The sequence below is a fragment of the Glandiceps talaboti genome, chromosome 21 (genome assembly GCF_964340395.1).
Source record: "Glandiceps talaboti chromosome 21, keGlaTala1.1, whole genome shotgun sequence".
Lineage (NCBI taxonomy): Eukaryota > Metazoa > Hemichordata > Enteropneusta > Spengelidae > Glandiceps > Glandiceps talaboti.
In genome coordinates, this window is record NC_135569.1 from 14591312 (window position 1) to 14613518 (window position 22207).

At 36.4% G+C, this 22207-nt stretch overlaps 2 protein-coding genes across 2 annotated transcripts in view; one reads left to right on the forward strand and one right to left on the reverse strand.

Annotated features, from left to right (window-relative positions):
* Positions 1-463: 463 nt before the first annotated feature.
* Positions 464-4661, reverse strand: LOC144451281 (neuronal pentraxin-2-like). Its single transcript, XM_078142083.1, has 2 exons — positions 4592-4661; positions 464-1101 (listed from the first exon to the last, which is right to left on the reverse strand). The coding sequence occupies exons 1-2, from the start codon at positions 4659-4661 to the stop codon at positions 464-466; spliced, it is 708 nt and encodes a 235-aa protein (XP_077998209.1).
* A 17077-nt stretch (positions 4662-21738) lies between these two features.
* The window catches only part of LOC144451282 (protein white-like), a 16837-nt gene continuing 16368 nt past the window's right edge, over positions 21739-22207 (forward strand). Inside the window, exon 1 of the mRNA XM_078142084.1 lies at positions 21739-22018. Coding sequence (XP_077998210.1) covers positions 21739-22018 — 280 coding nt within the window. The remainder of the gene's footprint in view (positions 22019-22207) is intronic.

The following is a 22207-nucleotide window of genomic DNA, read 5'->3' on the forward strand; positions in this document are numbered from 1 at the left end:
GGTGGCGGCGGCGGCGCTGGCTTAGTTATGTGACCTTTTATAGTTGCAAACTTTCATATATTAACTTTTTTCTTAAAATGGAAGTATTGTACATGATGAAAGTGATGCTTTCAATTCAATATCATACTTTTAACAGTCAGCACACCTTAGAGATGACAATTAAAATCAGAAGGAAATTTCTTAATCTATCAAAGCAAATTATCAAAAGTCCAGAATTCCAATGATAAATAACAATTTTCGTCTATAGACGAACTAGTAGCTTTGCCGTGTTACATTTAGGGACGTTATAATTTTCTTCTGATCTTCTGAACAAAACATGTATGTCAAATAATAAAAGGGGCTAGATATAAGTGGGTAATAAAAAAACACTTATTAATATTCATTTACTGTACTTCTGATAATGTAAAAAAAATAAAGATTTTTACCACTAAAGTGTTATATAAATTTGATTACCAAATCCGATTTACTTACCGCAAAGGCCAGGACAATCATCACTATATATCTCACTACACACAAGTCGAGCGTCTTCTTTAATATCAAGGTCATTAACATTCCATGTGTAGACGTCACCAGTGGTAGAGCAGTCAATGGCAGCAATCTCATTAGCACTTAGAGCTCTAGACCAAATTTGTAGATAAGCTATAGTTCCAATAAGTGCCTGATTAGTTTGGTATCCTCCTCTTATCCAATCCTGCTCTTGTCCCAGAACCAGAGTTCCACCACCTGCCAGGGTCTCACCAGACGACAAACCTGTGCCACCCGCTCTATATGTACCATTGTCATAAACTGCCCAATCTCCATTGACAGACTCCCATGAAACACACAAACTATGCCAGCTACCATCAGCAAAATTTAAAGTTGTATATTTGTAACCGTGTTGGATGTATAAAATAAAAGAATTCATGGTATACAATACAATGCAATCATCACCCTTATCTGGTACATTGTAAGAGACAAGCGTATCAGACCCCCCACTACCATCGCCAACTTTGACCCATGTACACATCGTCATCGCTGTTAGGTCAGGCATACTAGTCATCACAGCTACATCAGTTGTCAGACTTTCTAAGTTCAGTGCATTATAACCCTGTGATGTAGTACCTGTAAATATATTAGATATCACGTATGATTACTTTGTCATCGATCAGTTAGCAAAGGTTTGTGGCATACCTAGAGCTATAATAATACACGGATTTTGTTTGCAGTAGTGTCACATTTTTGAAGATGAAAAAATGTTTCTGTAAGTTCTTACAACCAATATTAAAATAGATACAACAAAGATAGATAGATAGATAGATAGATAGATAGATAGATAGATAGATAGATAGATAGATAGATAGATAGACAGATAGATAGATAGATAGATAGATAGATAGATAGATAGATAGATATAGATAGATAGATAGATAGATAGATAGATAGATAGATAGATAGATAGAGATAGATAGATAGATAGATAGATAGATAGATAGATAGATAGATAGATAGATAGAGATAGATAGATAGATAGATAGATAAATAGATAGATAGATAGATAGATAGATAGATAGATAGATAGATAGATAGATAGATAGATAGATAGATAGATAGATAGATAGATAGATAGATAGATAGATAGATAGATAGATAGATAGATAGATAGGTAGTTAGATAGATATAGATAGATATACAATCAGACAGACAGACAGACAGACAGACAGACAGACAGACAGACAGACAGACAGAGACAAACAGACAGACAGACAGACAGACAGACAGACAGACAGACAGATATATAGATGGGCTGATGAGAAAATGGGGATACAAAACTAATTTGGCGTGCAAAAGGGGTTGAAACTCTTCATTGTCTGAAATATACGTTTTGAAAATTGCTCACTTTATTTACACACCATATATTTAATTACGGCTGAATCAGTCGATAACCAAGCAAATGTGTGTGTCTGTCATAATATCTATTTATAGGTTAAAGTGTAAACAATATATATCCATATAATAATGCAATGGGAGTAAAATTGGATATTAGAGACAATATTCAAGAACTCTGTGGCTTTCAATAATGTATATTGGAGTCATGATGGGCGAAGTGTTAGAGTGGTTGGCTTTGAATCTGCGTCGCTGCCATTTGTTTCTGAATCCTTGGACAAGATTTGAACCATGATTGTGCCTCAGTCGGCCCAGCTGTATAATTGGGGGCCTGGTACAATAGGGGTTGCATTGTGAATGCTTTTATGCGCGCATATATAGTGGCTATAATCGATTGCATGCTCCCCAGGTAGTTGACAAAGTAAAGGGCCGTTGTGCCGCTATAGATATATGTCATGGGTAATAATTGTAAAACTCTTTGAGCACATAATGGGAAAGCACTATATAAAAACCATAATTAATTTATTCGTAATTATTCACATTGTGTGACATGTTGTGCCTCTAAATGGCCTCAATTATTTATCCTTATTTTCAAAACAGTATTAATCTTCCACACTCTCCCCACTAGCGTATGGGGTGAGATCCCCGCCAAAATATAGGTTAAAGTATTTAATGTATTTTAAGATTTCCACAATTATTTCTGTATTTATTACCTTTTTTTATTTTAATTATTTCTGTAATTATTTTTAAAATTAACAATTTCATCATTAAATTTTTCCACAATTATTTCTGTATTTATTCACTTTTTTTATTATAATTATTTCTGTGATTATTTTAAGAATTTATAATTTCGTTATTAAATATTTCCATAATTTCATTTTTTATTCACCTATTTATTGTAATTATTTCTTTATTTATTCACTTATTTATTTTAATCATTCCTGTATTTTTTCTTAATTTGGTTTTGCTTTTTATTTTTCTATTATTAATTCAAGCTGAATTATTTGACTTATGTCAAGAAACTTGCTTCTTTAATCATTAGGCTTTATTTCTTAACATTAAATTATTCATAAATTTATTTCGTTATTTAGGTCTGTATTTTGCATCTGATTTCTTTTCACCACCACCATTATTATTATTAGTTTATTTATTTATCGTTTTAAATCAATTCATTTGCTAAGCCAATTTAAACATTCTCAGCAATATATTATGATAATGATGGTTATGGTTATCAAGCACAGTGAATAAATTTCTTCAACTGCGGTGAGATCTCCGCCAAAATACAATAATTAATTTATTCTCTATGCCTGCAAACCATGTTCAGGGGCCCATGATACGTCATATGATGTATTTGCATCACTTCTCTCATGATTGATCACTAACTGACTATCATATGCATCATGGCGACTGAGCTTATAAATCTATGTGAATATATGCATGGAATCGTTAGATCGCTGGATGATGTTTCAAAGTTGAATCAGTTGAATACTGCAGTCCATAAAGTAATAACACAATAACACAGCCAACATTGGTTGAAAAGGGGGAGTGGTTTATTACATTAATGTCAACAGACACCAACACTCCCCGAACAACCTCAGGAGGGAGGGTGGGAGAAAATTAACACCACAACAATGTCACTCAAAAATGGAGGCAAATGCTGTAAACTTGCGTTGCTAGAGGGCGCCCTAGCAAGAGTAACTTGAACTGTAATTAACAATTCTTACCAAAGTCAAAAATAGCAAAATTACACAATAACACAGCCAACATTGGGTGAAAAGGGGGAGTGGTATATTACATTAATGTCAATGAACACCAACACTCCCCGAACAACCTGCCAAACAACCAAATTGGACTGTGTGGGAAGTAAGCAATGCAGGGTTAAAAGTCACCTTTACGGATAGCATTGCCCATACGGGCAGTTACTAACAACCTGTCAGATAATGGAACCCTAAGGTACCTGCAAAAGGCATCACTAGCTCAGTCTCCATGCAAGCACAGCATCCCTGGTGGTACACTACAATGGAAGGCAAAGGAGCAACCAACCCTATGAAAACCATGCCCCGAGTATGAACAAGGGGGGAGACCCACCAGCCGGATAAGTTTGGAAAGATCACTGGTAAACACATGGGCATCAAGTTGAACAAGCCGACCAACAGAGGGGACTGCAAATGCATGTGCTGTGGCTGGAGCAGGAATAAGATCACACATGTTATGGAAGGTCTGTACTGGGCATAAAATAGAACCTGAGATGCTATGGAGCGGAATAGCTAGCTTACATTCTCCAAATTGGATAGTTTTGCTCTAAGACACCAGAAGGATAATGCAATTGCTATGAATTAGTACATTATTTCTAGTTACGTGCTTGCTAGGTTCAAATTTAGTCCTGCTTGCTGGAACTAAGTTGCTTTTGCGGAAAAAGCCAAAAAGGGCAATAAAAAAACAACTCCACAGAGCCGCATGAACTGGATTTGACAAATTTAAGTGATTCACGAACTTCAAAAGTATGTTAGGAGTAATCGGACACTTTCGTATGGGGATGCAAGACAATTCATTACACATTCCTTCAAAACACCTGAATTGGGCAACTCATGGAAAAGTTTACATATTTGTGGTTCAGATGCCATCTACCTAAATAATCTGCTGCAGTATTGTCTCGTCCTGGAGTGTGCTTTGCTCTAACTTCCACTTGGAAAGAAGCACACCAGCTAGAACAACAGTTCCTTATTACATGCTAACATGAAATTGTCTTTGATACGACCAGTGTTGATGACTGATACTGTGGCCTCATTATCACACATAACCGTTACGCACTGACCTTTCCATTCAATGCCCCACAATTTCAATGCAACTACCACAGTTAACATTTGCAAAGCGGAAATATGACGTCCCTGATCAATAATGTGTTCAGGGAAAGATGAGTGGAAATACTGTCTATTTGTTATTCCCCCACACCCACTAAGGCATGCATCGGAGTAAAAAAGTGAACCTGGTGCTGAGCAGTCTACAGCTGGTATCATGGAAACACCATTATACAAAGGTAAATACTCTAACCACCACATAATGTCTTTTTTAAAGCCACCTGTAAGGCGAGTTTTGTGGTGATTTCGTTTAAGTTTCTTTAAGAGTTTTAACATCCTTGAAACAAACAGACAACCAGGGCGAACACATGCTGCAATAAACATAAGTTTACCAATAATTGCCAAGTATGCAATTCAGTTAAAGTGTTCCCAAGTCTCTCTTTTGTCACATACATGGTCATTGTTTCTTAATCGAAACCGACACCTCGGAAGGTCAACTCAGATGTAGGAGGTATAGCTTTATTCTTGTTTTCCTGTACTCCGAGTTCTTTCAACAGACGTTGAAGGTGGTTAAATGATTTCCATGCATGTTCCTGAGTATCTGCCCCACCAAAGTCATCTAGGTAGTTCACACATGAGTATCCATTGTTATTGTGTAGATAAGTAACTGCACTTGTAACTCGTTGGCATGCCATTGCAGCACTACGAATTCCAAAAGGAAACACAATGTCAAAATAGAAGTCTGATCGCCACTTGTAGTCAAGGAGATGGTATTCGTGAGGATCGACATATAGCTGTCTGTATGCACGGCTAAGATCACACTTGTATAGAGGGCAACATTGCCCATGTTTCCGTATTAATGAAGCAAATGAATCGACGGTAGGGTACCTCAGGGTAAAGTCTTCTTCTAAGTATGTGCCTGCAGGGATACCATCATTCACAGAAGTGTTTGCTGGGAAGCTCAAGTCTAATATAGTGTGTCGCTCTGTACTCTCTTTTTTATCCACTGATGATAATGGTGACACTGCCACAGAAGTACACAGTGGGTTCTTACTAAATGGTCCTATTGCTGCACCCAAAGTAACTTCTTTACGTATAAATTTATCAATGTGCTGCCAGTTAAGAAATGCTGACTTGTGATTACGGTCACAGGTTTCTGGTAACTGTGCTTTGCTATAGCCAACTGGCCATCCATATTCAAGGAAATCACATAGTTTATTGTCTTTGTAGTCATGTAGTTTCTCTGTCCATACGGAGATGTTCAGTTTTGTAGGCACAGGAACACGAAGTCCTTCAAAGTTGTATTTTCCTGATGTATAAATCTGGTCATATAGTCGCACAAAATCTTGTAGTACATAAGGAGAAAAAGGAGGCCAGCTGTCACACGCAGTTTGTATTGTCTTACCTGTGTCAAGCAAAGCTTATATGTCTGTAAGGTTCTCATTGCTATTGCTATTATAATGCTCAAATTGTTTAATGTTACAAAATGCGATATCATTACTACTACTCTGCAAACCGCAAGCTTCAACACGCTGGTCGCAAGTTGTAGTAAGTTACCCCTGAGAAACAATACTGTGGCTAGGTCCTAGTTGCATTGGCAAAAGGTAGGTTGGTCTCAGGGGTAGCTAGGTTGCAAGCAATGTTTGTTTTCTCTATGGCATGGTCTTCTGCAGGTATCAATGTTGGTAGCTGTTCACAGTTCTCCCCAGGAATTACTAAGCCTGAGTGAGAGTCATGATCAGAAATAGTTAGTTTGTTTTTCAGTAATCTAGTCTTTATATGGGATCGGTGCACTTGCGAAATGGACATTTCATGATGGGATGACATTCATAAGTTCCCATATTCATGCAGTGTAGACATGCATGCAGCTTTCGACATTTCCTGTCGTTTTTTATGTCCTCAGAGGGGCACTCGTTCTTCCAGTTCCAACTAAAGCACAGGAAATTCTGCTGACCACTTTCCTTACCCTTGTCTCTTTGTAATACCTTGACTGTAGAGGCATTATTCGCCTTGGTGTCGTCTGGACAGGCCGCCTTGAATGCCCAGTATGCTATAGCTAGGCTCCCACAGTCGTCATCCCAATCAGTGTGGCCCATTTCGATTCTATATAGCACTTTCGTGTGGAACTCCCGCGTTAACTCCCACCCGTACAATATCTTGTAATTAATAAGATCTTTTAGATGGCATATTCTTAGGTCTTTCTCACTGTCTGAAATACGGCGTGGGCTGTGCGTGATGGTAAAACCTCTATCATGACACATTGTGGCCACAGTGTTGGTCTTACCATGTGATTGTGCGGTCTGCTGAAAATACCAGATTTTCTCTTACCCGTGGGCATCTGAGAAGTAACCTTGGTGTCTGTAAATGGTAACCAATTTCGCATATGGTCTTCCGCCTGCCAAACCAATTCATCCTCATTATGCAGGGTTCCAATGTCGACGTCATATCCTTGTTGCGGAGGATGGGGTCGGCGTTGTTGTGTAGAATGATCTTGAGGTATGGGGTAACCGCTTGCTTGTAGCACATTCTTCGGATGGAAGGTTGCCGAGACCTTTTCAGTCGCTGCAATTCCATATCAGCTTCCCGAATACTGCTCTCAAGCTGACTCATCATTTTCTCTACGGGTTTCTTTGCTGTCTTCCTGCCTTGCGGCATTATTAGAGGAAATCAGCAAAATACTCGGAGGAGAAAATTAACACCACAACAAGGTCACTCAAAATGGATGCAAATGCTGTAAACTTGCAGTGCTAGAGGGCGCCCTAGCAAGAGTAAATTGAACTGTAATTAACAATTCTTACCAAAGTCAAAAATAGTAATGTTTTGGTTGAAGAAGAATTTGTTTGGCATGCCCTTAGTTTTTATATTCCAATTGAAGTCTTCAATTACATTCGGTACGCTATAACAACTTGACAGAAATGTGATGAAGCTGGCAGTACAGATGATTTTCATGAACCATTAACTGCCATATCGAGGCCTTACCAGTGCACATAGGTATTTGACGGCACTGCAGGGTGGCCGACATTCATGGTTTTTCAAGGAACAGTTACAGTTTTTCCTCGACGAGTGATTTTCAGTGCCTGTGATGGCGAATATGTTAGGCGTGTCAACTCGCACCGTGGAACGATGTATGGCAGAGTATGGGCTGTCAGTATCAAGTACCTACACGAACCTAACATATGAAGAACTTGAATATAAACAACAACATTTCACGTTAATTGCATCAGGATAATGTAAACATTCAACTGTTGGCATCAATGGAAGGCTCTCACTGACATCTCATCCTGATAACGATGTTTAGTAAAGATACAAAGTAAACACTGACTGTCTCCTACTCAGCAGTCAGACTACTATAGTTTTACCCTAGACATACCCAATGATGGTTCCACATTCGTGCAGGCCTTCTAGTACTCCGTGATCTCGACCCCCAGATGGGAGTTGGTCTCCTGGTACTATAACCTTGAGCTCTCATCTCCCCGGCAAAGTTCAAGGATATGCTGAGCCTACCAGTTCTTGTACTAGCACTGGCAGTAGTAGCACTACCACTAGGAGTGCTAGTCGCATTTCGTGTACGGGTGCCGGTTGTTGGTTCAGCCTGGACTACCCTCTCCAGTATGGTGGTCACGTTCTATATAGCTTCCTGGCTTGCAAGAGTCCGCTATCAACACTTTCCGCCATTGATTTACTAACAGTGAACTACGTCATGAACAATGTATCTTTGGCCCCAGAACATGTTTTGCAAGAATGGTGAATGAATTAAATATTTCAAGTTGATAACTTAAACTTAAACAATTACAATTGATGAAAAGCACAAATAAGAATCAAAATATAGATTTAAATAACAAAATACTGAATTAAAAAAATAATTTAATGATAAGCTTAAGAGAACATCATAATCAAAATATATTGCTGAGAATGTTTAAATTGATTGTATGCAAATGAAGTAATGAAATAATTTAATATGATAAATAATTAAAATCTTAATAATGGTGAGGAAAAGTGAAATCAGATGCAAAATACAGACTTAAATAACGAAATTATAAATCTTAAAACATATTAAATGTTAAGAAATAAAGGTAAATGATTAAATAAGCAAGTTTCTTGACATAAGTGAAATATTTGAATTTGAATTAATAATAGAAAAATAAAAATAACAAGCAAATTAAGAGAAAAATACAAATATGTGAATAAATAAATTCAGAAATAATTATAATAAATAAGTAAATAAATAAATAGTGAAATAATTTCAAAAGTAAATACATCTATTTTATTAAAATGAATAATTGAATAAATAAAGAAATAATTATAATAAATTAATTTGACAATAAAGTAAATACATCTATTTTATTAAAATAAATAAGTGAATAGATAAAGAAATAATTATAATAAAATAAATTAATTTGACAATCAAGTAAATATATTAATTTTATTAAAATAAAGAAGTGAATAAATAAAGAAATTGTGGAAATTAAATACATCTATTATGGCGGGGATCACACCCCATACTAGCGATCTCCAAAACAGTATTAATAGATTTAAAGCCCTGCTGCATGCTGGGTAGGTACCTCCAAGAGTCCGAATATGAGTTACAGTTCAATATGGGTTCTGAAAAGCCCACAGCTATTTGTAATTGTAAATTTTAAAATGTTTTTATGTAATACTATGGACACTACTGACTGGGTACCGTATAATGCACATTGAAAAGTCTCTGTGTAGCCTTTGGGGAGGGCAATAATATTCATGGGTTCTTTTCTTTAGGGGTGACATTTTTGAAAGCAAAGGGGTCGGGAGTTGCGTAAAAAAGGTGTAGTCAAAATATTTTCTGCCATAAATTCAGCTCGTTCCAAAGGTATGTATGTAGGTAGGTAGGTAGGTAGATAAATAGATAGACAGAATCACACGGGGCCACAACCTTAACCCCACAACTTTTAATTCTAAATTGTCTCTGACTCCGTTTTCCTAAAAGTAGTCTGTCAATTTCCGTTCTTTAAAACATGACCCTCCCCATATTCAGATGTTAAACACATTGCTTTTAAATGGGGCAAGGTATGAACATGGACACAAGTTCCAGAATCAATAGTAAGGAAGCTATCCCACTGCTGCGCGCCACCACATTGATCACTGCAAAGGCATTCGTTGTTGCCCACTACTATCAGCGAAAAGGAAAATTCTGCGCTACAACATTGTATATCCATTATTAGTTTCAACAATAAAACGTAGATTTGGAACTCCGGTCGACACATCCAATGCATATCCACTTCTGCAAAAGTTGAGTTTCGCGTATTCCCAAGTAGCTTTCACTAGAGTTCACCATTTTAGATATTCCTGTAAAAACATCGTCTGACATCTCTTATTTCGTGACAGTAAAATCTATTTGTGAATTACTTGTATAAATACTAATTTTACGGCGATTTGATGAAGTACACCTGTTCTCCAGACATTTCGGCTAGGATTTTCGTTTGTACCTTCCTTAATAGGGAAAGTAAGATTTTCAATTCTGATTGAGAATGAAACTTGATAGAAACCTGATAGAAGAGAATAAACACGATAGTGCTAATGTGGAAATAGTTGCGTGAACTTTCACCAAAATCAAGTTCGAAGACACCAGTCTCTATTGAACTTGATGGTCAAACTACCCCTGACACTGAGTTTATTGCTGAAATATGTAACAAGTACTTTACAGAAATAGCAGAAAAACGCTCAGACAATAACTGTAATGGAAATAACACAAACAATTGTGATGTATCAAAACTGAAACAAGTTGTGAACAATAAACGGAAGAATCGCTCCCCATTAGAAATACCTTTGATAAACCCCCAGTTCTTACTTGAACAGTTAACCAGTTTCGATGTCATTGTCAACAATGCTGCTGGTTGTGATGAAAGTAGTTCAAAAACTTTTTTAAAAATTGCACCTAAAGCCATTTACATTCCATTAACAAGTATCGTAAATAAGAGTATAATTTCTGGGATATTTCCATCTCAATGGAAGACTAGTAATTTGTTTCTCCTATATAAAAAATGGTTTCTTGCAGGGTGTACACAATTTCAGACCAATGTCAGTATTACCGATCGATATTGTCTAAGATATTAGAAAGGCATGTACATGATGCCTTCTACTTTTATTTAGATCATAATAACCTCCTGGTGCCAAGTCATGTTTGCAAATCAAGGTGTAACGGTTTGCATTACGAGATAGATATACCAAGTCACTCGAAAAGTAATATGAACACTACGTAGAAGCAACGTCAAAGATGGCTCTGGGTGTATACACTGCTGGGGTTTAGACATGTCTTCTCCCCTCAAATTTGGTTCTTCCCTATGTCAGCGAAACTGCGATCGTTCGCACAGATTTTCTGAATAAAAACCACACGTCCTTACTAATGACTATGTAAATACAGAAATGAACTTTAAATCATAAAATTCAACCTACCTATTCTGTCAATTCTTGTCTTACGTTCACTCGAGCCGCAAAACGGACCGAGGTAAGTCATGCAAACAGATTAGCTCGATACTGCACAAGCGCACAACCTTTTATACGTTTAACCAGCTGTCGTATCGTACGTTTTGCAGCTCGAGCGAACGTGAGATAAGAATTGACAGAATAGACAAGATATAGATTGAATTTAGTGATCCATAGTTGCTTTCCTTCAATGATATCAACAACATATATTTACTGATATCATGAAATAGTTGTTGATATCATCAAATCGACGTATTTGAATCATGATATCAGCAAATCATTTTATATCATCAGGTTAGTAGGTCTCTTTGATAATATCACTAAATCATTTTGCTGATATCATTAATGATTGTATAATATCATCAAATACAGAATAAAAGTAAAACGGCTTGCCATACGAATGTGGCGATGATCCCCCAGTAGGCGTACAAAGCTATTAAACACTATTAAACAGCTTAGTTCTTCTTTCAATAGGACAATTCCTGCTGCATTGTTTAAACACAGTGCTCTACACTGGTCAAGATTTAAATAAGCTGCATTGTTCTGATATTGGAGTGCTTGGCTTCACGTGACAGGTATCACCCCAACCCCAACTTATATGGGGTTCCAAGTACAAAGAGGGCTCATTGGGAAAAGTGACCAACTCAAGCCCAAGGACGCAATATACACAGTAAGAGCACATGAAGCTACAGGGGCACACATGGAAAAGCTGACTAGTAACCTATCAACATGCCTTATAGACAACAACAGAGCAGTGAGTACAATAAAGAAGAAACCCCAAAAGAGCCAGAAAACAAGCCAATGCCATAAGTGTGGTAAAACGTATGAAAGAGGTAATTGCCCTACGTACTTGGTTCAACATGTTAAAGATGTGGCAGTTCAGTTTGCAGATCAAGACAGGCAAACATACAACCTAGTATTACAACATGGCACCCCACCTAGGTAAATAAAGTAGTATTTTTATACATCAGATATCAAGAGCATACTTGCTCATCTAAACCCTAATCGATCTCCGAACACAATATTATCAGTTATATATATAATGATAGTAGTAAAAGGATAAACTGCATAGAGATGATGTATGTTGTATAACTGGAACATAGACTTTATTTACTTTAAGCCATAACAACAAAGTAAAGCGGTTTCTGTATGTACCACAATCGTTTATAGCATCCATATCAAGTGTAAAAATATACTTTTTAATTTATTTGCTAATTGACTACATTACAAAGGCCACATGCTGTCCTTGTAAATAAACCAATTGAAACAGTATACTTTTACATTTGATATAAATGCTATGAACAAGTGTAGCACATCTAGTAGTAGTATTAAATTAAACCCATAGTAGTAAAGTTGAGGTCATTCACCCCTTTGTATTTACTCCGCATACACACCTACTATGTAAGAAGGAGCTGACTTCCGCCACAGTCTTTGATAAATTTTGAAACGACCCAAATGAGCCAAATTCTGGCATTTCCGTCGTCTAAAACAAGCCACACGGCCCATAAATGACCCTAAACGAGCCAAGACTAGCCAAAATCAACCCAACATGAGCCCAAACAAGCCAATAATTAACTCCAATGGCTTTGATGGGTACATTCACACTCAGCATACATGCTCTAGATGTTCCGTTGTGAAAAAAATGTGTTCCAATAATCCAACAAAGATGACAGGTAGCAGGATAAGTCAAAGTGCGAGCCAAGGAAACAAAAGACCACCCCTCTTAATATACTACATCCTCCATAAATATACAATTTCATATCCACAGACATACTATTGGCCAGTCCCTGGATGATTTTTGCATAACCACTAACAATTATGTCTTTAATTGAGTCAACTTCTTAGGAATTCGTGAATGAATGAGTGAATGGACATATATAATACAGAAAGTAATTTACTTCAGTGTTACTCATTGATCAAAGTCTTGAGTTGGGCTTCACGTCCCCACTAGAAAGCCAGAGCCAGGAGAAATACTACCTCCTCAGTGGTCACAACTGAAGTCCATAAACATTCGACTCTATAATTCTAATAATTCATGCATAGGAGATGAACTTCCTAAGATACAATAGGTCATGTATAATTATGAGCGTCATGGAAATGACACAAAGGACACTAAACTTTAACTTGAATGACATATCCAGACATACGATATTAGTGTACCTATTGTCTTGACATTCCTGTGAGCAATTGCAATAAAAGATATTAATTTCTCGAACCATTAGGGGATTGGCCGGCACAAACCATGTATCTAGGCTAATCCCCTGAACATGGGAAGAATTCTGTGTTACCGAATTAATGGCTTAATGACTACCCAAAGAGTAAATAAACTACCGATCAAGTGGAACTTAAGATCACAATGTTTATGGGATTAAAACCTTGGGGTTTAACTCAAGAGCAAACAGTGATATTTTCAGAGCAATAACCAATTGACAGTCAGTTCACAACTCAAGTAAGGTATCTTTTCATATGGAAATTATTTCCAACCCACAGCATTTGTGCTGGGGAATCTTGGCATGAAGTAGCTGTTTGGTGACATGCATAAACAGCATCATGTCTGCACCCAAACACGGTAATTACAAATCCGTGACACGTGTCATTTGCCTTCGTGTAATTTATTTTCATGTATGATTCATTTCCCTCTTCATTTATGTGTCATTTACTTCCATGCATGCATCATTTTCCTTTTATGAGTGTCATTTACCTTCATTGTGCATCATTTGCCTTATGTGTGTGTGTGTGTGTCAATTATTTCGTATTTGGCGCATTGTGGCAATCACATGTATTTGCTTCGCGTGAGTTCTTTTATTCTACAGAATTTTACGGTATCATTGAATCCGATTCAAACTTTTTGAAAGAGATCGCCTTGACGTGAAAGCAGTCGAAGATTAAAAACCGTTGAGTATTCATTCACTACTGATATAAATTAAACAAAAATATTTTTACATCAGGGTTTATTTTTAATGATTTAAACTTACCAGGATCGGTGGTTGCTGTGGATGTACATCTAACAATGAATGCAACAAAGCACGTTGCAAAAGTAAACCTGACTATGGTATGAAACTTCAACGTTGTCAGATCCATTGTTGATGGTTCAGTTATGCTCACTTCACTGAGAAACAGTAGTATATGATCCGCTTTATATATGATATTAATTATATTCAAATTATCGCAATTTAATTAAATAATTAATTGTTCGATCTCTCAAACAAACACGAGTCGATTAACTATCAATTAGCTAATGTGTACAGTATGATTTAAAAGTCAGAATAAAGACTATCACCCCTGATGTTGTGATGATGGGCAAATTGGATATATTACTCATATAATAAAATATTCATAAGCAATTTTCATCGACTTGATCGCTTATTCCTCACCTTTCAGTACATAATAAACACGTGTACACGTATTGAACTTTTCAAAGGAGCTACTGTTTCAATATATGGTTCGATACTACATGTTCACCCTAATTAACATAATGAGCGTGGTGTATGCTAATACAATGTCTATGGTACTGAAAGGGTTATAAGCCAAACTTGTCATGAGAATCCACATTTTGCCCACAAACTTGGAAGACATTCCTTAATATATTACAATGTTGGTCAGTGGTAGGGAGAAACCATAAAGTAGGGGATTAGATCGTTCATAGTCTTAGAGGGGATTTGTGACTTTTGTGAGTCTTTTTGTATAGAGGAAAAAGACCAAAGTCTTGGGAAACGTTTAAGAACGTTAATGTCATACTAGAGTGGGCATTTCAACATCCAATTCAAGTTAACAGTTTCTGGTAAATCTTTTTTACAATTAAAGATGTTAAAATCATAAGTGACCTTGTAACTTTTGCGTATGAAACATTGTACTGAGGAAGCGAATTAGCAATAGCTAAACGTTTCTTTTCTATCCAGTGGCTTATTTATTTCTACATTTGATATATGACTTCTTCTCTTTTTAAATATCTAGGGAAGATCTTTGAAGAAACAATACAAACATACCTTAATGTACTAGCCTTTGCAATATACCATAAAAAAGCTTTCCCAAAACTGCACTTCTAAGAAAAACTTTGAAATTGAATCATAATTATAATATTTATTGCATATAGCATACCAAACGTCCAGAAACTCTCAGCGATTGAAGATACGTTTGTGTGAAGCTTAAAGTATTGTAATAATGTATATCAACAGGTAAGGGCAGAGAAGTTTATGTTTATAATATTGTACTTTGTAGGATACTTGCTATCCGTTTTATGATGAGTACCTCAACCCTAGGCCTTCAATAGATTTCCATCAGAAAAACAATAATCTGTTCCATGAGAAAATGTCATATATCTCATTCAGTGTTCGATATTTGGAATGCAATATATTGGCCAGACTATCCAGGATATGAGAACAAGAAGGAAAAGATAAGGCTGATACCTATACGAGTAGCACAGCATTTTAACTCTTTCAAACACAGCGTTAAGGGTATGGATGGAAGTCATTAGTACGAATGCCATTTCCGTGAATTGTACCGATCCGATCCACTTTCAACCATCTTTTCTAGTGTCTCAATCTTAGAGATGAATTAGCTTTGTGATGTCATTGTATCAGATAATATTCTTCTCTTTGTTGTTTTTCTCATTACAGGTAAGAATATCCCATTTGAAAATCGCATGCGTTTGCTTCGTGCGGGTTCTTTATTCTACAGAATTTTACGGTTTCATTTTAAACACCTTGGGGTTTAACTCAAGAGCAAACAGTGATATTTTCAGAGCAATAACCAATTGACAGTCAGTTCACAACTCAAGTAAGGTATCTTTTCATATGGAAATTATTTCCAACCCACAGCATTTGTGCTGGGAAATTTTGGCATGAAGTAGCTGTTTGGTGACATGCATAAACAGCATCATATCTGCACCCAAACACGGTAATTACAAATCCGTGACACAACACATGTGTCATTTGCCTTCGTGTAATTTATTTTCATGTATGATTCATTTCCCTCTTCATTTATGTGTCATTTACTTCCATGCATGTATCATTTTCCTTTTGTGAGTGTCATTTACCTTCATTGTGCATCATTTGCCTTATTTGTGTGTGTCAATTATTTCGTATTTGGCGCATTGTAGCTATCACATGTATTTGCTTCGCGTGAGTTCTTTTATTCTACAGAATTTTACGGTGTCATTGAATCCGATTCAAACTTATTGAAAGAGATCGCCTTGATGTGAAAGTAGTCGGAGATTAAAAACCGTTGAGTATTCATTCACTACTGATATAAATTAAACAAAAATATTTTTACATCAGGGTTTATATTTAAATGATTTAAACTTACCAGGATCGGTGGTTGCTGTGGATGTACATCTAACAATGAATGCAACAAAGCACATTGCAAAAGTAAAACTAACTATGGTATGAAACTTCAAAGTTGTTAGATCCATTGTTGATGGTTCAGTTATGCTCACTTCACTGAGAAACAGTAGTACATGATCCGCTTTATATATGATATTAATTCCACTCAAAGCATTCAAATTTAATTAATGAAGTTGTCAAGTCCATTGTTAATTGTTGAGTAGCACTCCTCATTGAGAAACTGTAACATTTGACCTTCTTTATATATTATATTAATTCCACTCAAAGTATTCCAATGTAATTAAGAAATAATTGCTTGTGAATAGATACTTGTAAACATATACGTACAAACTTTTTAAAATTAGGTTTAGAAAGTATATTAGGCATATGATATGAGATTAATTTGTAAATATTGTCACTGACTCTTTTATTTGAAAACATTTGATGGTCCCCATGACTATGAATACGTGGCTATTCCATAGGATCAACAAAACAAAAAAATGTTGTTATCATTATGACCAGACAACAAGTATACATATTTCAAATTCTTTCTCTAAAATAGAGACAGTTATGTGTGCTGCTCAACATATTTGAAATTAAACATTCTGAATAACTATAGCAAGGGAAAATGGCGCACATATTTTTTTTTTCAAGTAGCTGCTAATATGTAATTTTCGGTGTATGTTTAAGAGATATTTGCACTTCTTTAGGGAAACTTAATTGTCTAGCCTTTCTGTACTAATAAACACTTTCAATAGACTATTGAGGAAGAGAAATTATGTTAATTTATGTTATGTATTATGTTAATTTATGCTATGTATTATGTTAATTTATATGTTTACATAACTTAAAGTATTATGTAAGTTTGACAGAACATGACATGGGCATGGGCACAGTAAATGATATCGACTGTCTGTCTGTCTATTGGCCTGTCTTCATGTCTGTCTGCCTGCTTGTCTACCTGTGTCTGTCTATCTGTCTGTTTGTCTGTCTGTGATCCGCGTTATATAATAGTTCTATTCGAAGTATCGCAATTTAATTAAAATATTGTTCAGATAATCACTCAAACAATCACGTGTTGATATATATTAATCAGCTAATGGATATAACATGATTAAATGTTAGCATAGAGACTTTCACCGCTACTGTTGTAATGATGAATAAATAATTGGATATATGACACATATATTAAAATATTTATAAGCAATTGACATTAACTTGTCTCCCATTGCACATCTTTTGATACCTAACGAACATGTGTAAATATATTGAACTCTATCTTCGAAGGAGTTACTGTTTGAATATATGGTTCTATAATACGAAGTCATATGCGAGTATAGTCTCATAGGACTATCCGTATATTTCAGCAGATATGCAAATATTATCAAATTCAGTGGAGATTCCAAGTCGAATTCGAATTCCTTTGCAGTTATGCCAAGCATAGCGCTAGTCCCAGTAACATGAATCAATAATTTGTACTTTAGCGGGTAAAAGTATTTCCTATTTCGAGTGTAGTGACTGGTGTCTACTGTTATGATTAGACACATCATGTATTGTTGTAATGTAGATTGGCAGTGATATCTATGTACAGAAATAAAGTCACTTTGCTTTGCTCAATATATACTTTCCTGTTTGACACCAGAATCAGTGGTTGAAAGGGCTTCGGCCACGGCTTCCACCACGTTGATTGTTGTAAAGAAATTGGTTATTCCCAACTACTACCACCGGAGTTAATTTGTGTGGTGTGTGTGTGTGTAAGAATTCGCATACACATGCATTTGTCAGTCAGTGGTATGAGTAAGAGTTCATTCGTATACACAGTTATCTGTCTTTGGAATAGCCTCCCACTCTGAGTGATACATTTTAAAACAGAAAATAGCGTTAAAAGCCATGTCAAATATTTTCCATCGATTCAGAATGGAGACTAAAGAACATGATATTTTTTAAACATCTTTGTCCTTTTCTTTATAATTGTGGGTTTAGTCAATGTTGTTGCTATGGATATTGTTGCTAGGCATATGTGCATTCACTTTGTGGATGCTTGTCCAAACCATTCTTACGGTTTGTATTAATAGTTTAGTGCAATTTACATCATCAGTAAATTAGTGCAATTTACATCATCATTTTGCTGTTGTTATATTGGCATGGCCTTACAATTGTTGCTAAGCATACTTGCATAAATATTTGAATGGTCATTCAGTTGCTTATTAATCCCTGTTATCTTTGCAGTATACTCCATCATTTGGCTGGTGCTATGGGCGTTATGTTGTTGCTAGGCATATTTGTATACATTTTTTAAAATGTTTATTCGATCCACTATTAACCCCGTTGTTTTGGGGTTTTTTTTGCAATTACATCAACGTTTGGCTGTTGCTAAGGGCGTTGTCATGTGGCTAGACATATTTGCATTCATTTTTTTTTTGTCATTTGTCTACCCAATCCCTGTTGTTATCTTTATAATATACGTCATCATTTGGCTGTTGCTGAGGGCGTGGTCATGGCAACGGGGCTCGAACCTGCAGATAAACATTCGCCATTCATGACACTACGATGGGCGAACATCACCCTCATCTCTTTGTCTTCACACTCTGAGCCAGTACCGTAGCCTGTGGGGGGGGGGGGGCAGCTGCCCGCTGAGAATTTTAGGAAAAATAGAGAGAAAAAAGCTACTTTTTCAATACATAGCGATGTTATCAAAACCGTTATTTACGAGACGATTCCTATAATGCGCGATTTAAATTGATGGTTCACTAAAGTCAAAAGTGACTGCACCCTGACTCCTCGCTAATATGTATCTTATATCTCTATTGCACGCTGACTTAACTTTGAAATAAAACGTGTCCAGTTAAAAATTGTAACTTTTTGCAGTGTAGCAAATTAACAATTCTTTTGCGGGAAAGTACAAAAGAGGTGCGCACATGCACTGTGCATTTTACTCGAGTAACAGTAGTCTTGAAAGTCTCCTTCATTTGAAGATAGTAAGTCGCAATAATGTCAGAGTGAAACTCCAAAAATAAAAGACGGGAAAAGTCGTCCAACGTGAGGTCGCCTGCTGCATGCAGTGACTCCGAAGATGCGCTAGATCTCATTTATATCTTGTTCGTTATACTAAAACATTTACTGATAAAACGGCAGATCTCTTTTTGGAATATTTGGTGGCCCTGAAAAACTATGTACGCAGTTTAAGATCCACTCTTTGAAGATCCACTTCCAATTGTGTTCGAAGTTGTCTTTGGTTTAAAATATTGTTTGAGGCTCATTGCACTGACACCTTCGACATCAAAATCCAAACTTCAATTTTCATTATAATGATAATGACAAGGAGAATCCACTGGGTTCACCTTGGGTTCCTGGGTAAAGAAAAGGATTATTTTGTTGTGTTACTTATTTGAGAAAGCACCATCCAAATTTTTTTTAAAGTGCCTTTTTTTAACTTTGAATGTGACATCTTTTCGGCAACTACTTTGACAGATACGACATTAGGCCAGACAAAATGTAAAAGCTGTTCAACCTACCCATATATTTTTTTCTGGTGATGGGCAATATCCTCATCCGGATCATGCGGGCTTCGCATGCCAGTTAAATGCTCACTTTGTATCAAATAGTACATGTAACAGTATACATATGAGTCTATTCCAAATTAAATAATATCTTATACAGTGGTTTACTTGGCTCTGATGATGCATACAAGCATGAATTGAGATTAAATTAAGCTGTTGCATATCCAATGTGCACTAAAAAGAATTGAACACAAGTTTATGACCATGGGAATGGGTTAAGCAGTCATTGAGCCATCGAAACTCTGACATTTTTGAAATGTTTTGTTCTTTATTCGGGATTTTTTGGAACCAAGTTAAACTTCAGAAGAGTCATTTACCAAGTGCACATCCACAAAATATCGTTCAGCTTGGCACAATAAAATACGCTTCCACATAATATGTAATGTATAGCATATTTGTTTCAAGTCTAGTTATCTGGTATTTTATTACCATATTCAAGTATTGTAAGACTTTAAATAATGTCTATGGTTTGATATTTTATGCCTCTAAATGGCCTCCTACACTCTTATTTTTTTGTCACCTTTGGATGTGTCTCCTTCCAATCAGTAGCAAGCAATTGCAAGTTGATAAGTATGTCTTTCTCCCAAAACAAGATGGAAGGTAGCTGGCTAGGTACCTCACTGTATAGGTTAGAGCTAATTAGAGACATCTCCTTAATGCATGTGAAACCACATCCTATGTACAGTAATCTCGTTCGGAGTATTATTGTAGTTGGCTATCACTATTATTTTATTGCACCATTGCACCATGTAATTTTATATCTCCAACCGTAGTGTAGGTGACAGAAGAAGTGGCTAAAACAATGCTTGAGTTTCATTTGGCGGGGCTTAACATTTTTTTTATAAGAGAGGGTGAGCGAGAGGAACTACAACATTTGTTTAACCGTAAATTGTGTACATTTCCTAACTGTAGCCATGCAGACTAATTGCATGAGATAGTATCAAGATGACTGAATAAGTTCTATCTAAACTTGACCTGAAATATTTTCCTATCATTATATATGGTTTGTTTTATCCTTGTCAAGCATTGTGAAAAAATGAAATCGATCTACCCACCCAATGTGATGGGTTTGATTGCCCGTTTGTTGCCTTACATATGATACTTAATTGCGTATGCTGAAATATATATTATGTAAATTGCATGCAAATATATGTTAATGAGCCCCCTTTCTAAATTTTAAATGCATGATTACACCAAGACAAATTTCTGCCCCCCCCCCCCCCCGGCACTTTGGTAAGGCCGGCTACGGCCCTACACTCTGACTCGAAAAAAGTTCACTCTTAGAAAATTTCATTTTACAAATAAAACTCGGTCCAAAGTGTGTATTTTTTGTGGGCGTAGTCTACATCATGCAAACATTGCTTTGGAGATTTAAATTTATGGGCGAAGACAAACACGCACACGTGTCGCTATACTTATTGACATGCAAATATATGTATTTATAGTAATAAGGTCACACAGGACACGTATTCTTCATTGACCTTGTATTGCGTTCCGGTATTATATGACGAAGAGAAATGTACTAGGACTTTCTGACTGAAACAACTCTCTCGTTTATCCAGTACTGTCGACCCGTCCCCACCGAAGGATTACTGTTATTCGGTATGAAGTAGGTACGGCGTCTTTTTTGGTATCACGTGTATTCAATTTGTTTTAAAACATCGAGACTGATAAAGGGAGATTATACCTCCATTTGTAGTACTTGAACACTGGTGTTTTCGAAGCACTCGCTAAACCATGTACGGGGGCGAACAGACTCCGCTTCTTGGTGATCGCGAACATGACGATACTTTGACGGACTACAACGTTATAGACGGACCAGAAACAGATTGGAAAAACGTATTTGACGACAAGGAAAGTGACTTAGAAACGTCGGGGTCTACAATAAGAAAGGATGCCGGCGTCACACTCACGTGGCAAGACGTAAAAGTCAGTATTCCCGCAGAGAATAAAAGAACGTTTTGGGGAACGAAGAGAAAAGAATTTAGCCTGCCACCTAAGACTATACTTAAGGGAGGTAGGTAAAAATTATATTTACTTTACGTATTCATAGGTCAGGAGAATAGTTGACAAGGGTTACACGATACCTGTCAGGTGACACAAAGATATAGCCTCACCTTTGTCCCTCGACTCTTTAGCAATTACCTATAGCCATGATAAATCATAAATTAAACTTTGTCGCTACGGTAGATGAAATAGCTGTACG

Bases quoted from the DNA above. Each gene is read 5' to 3' on its own strand.
- LOC144451281 (XM_078142083.1), bottom strand. From the start codon at position 4,661: ATGTGTGATAATGAGGCCACAGTATCAGTCATCAACACTGGTCGTATC. The intron at 1,102-4,591 runs GTAATAAGGAAC...ATATATTTACAG, and splicing joins AGACAATTTCATGTTAGCAT to GTACTACATCACAGGGTTAT.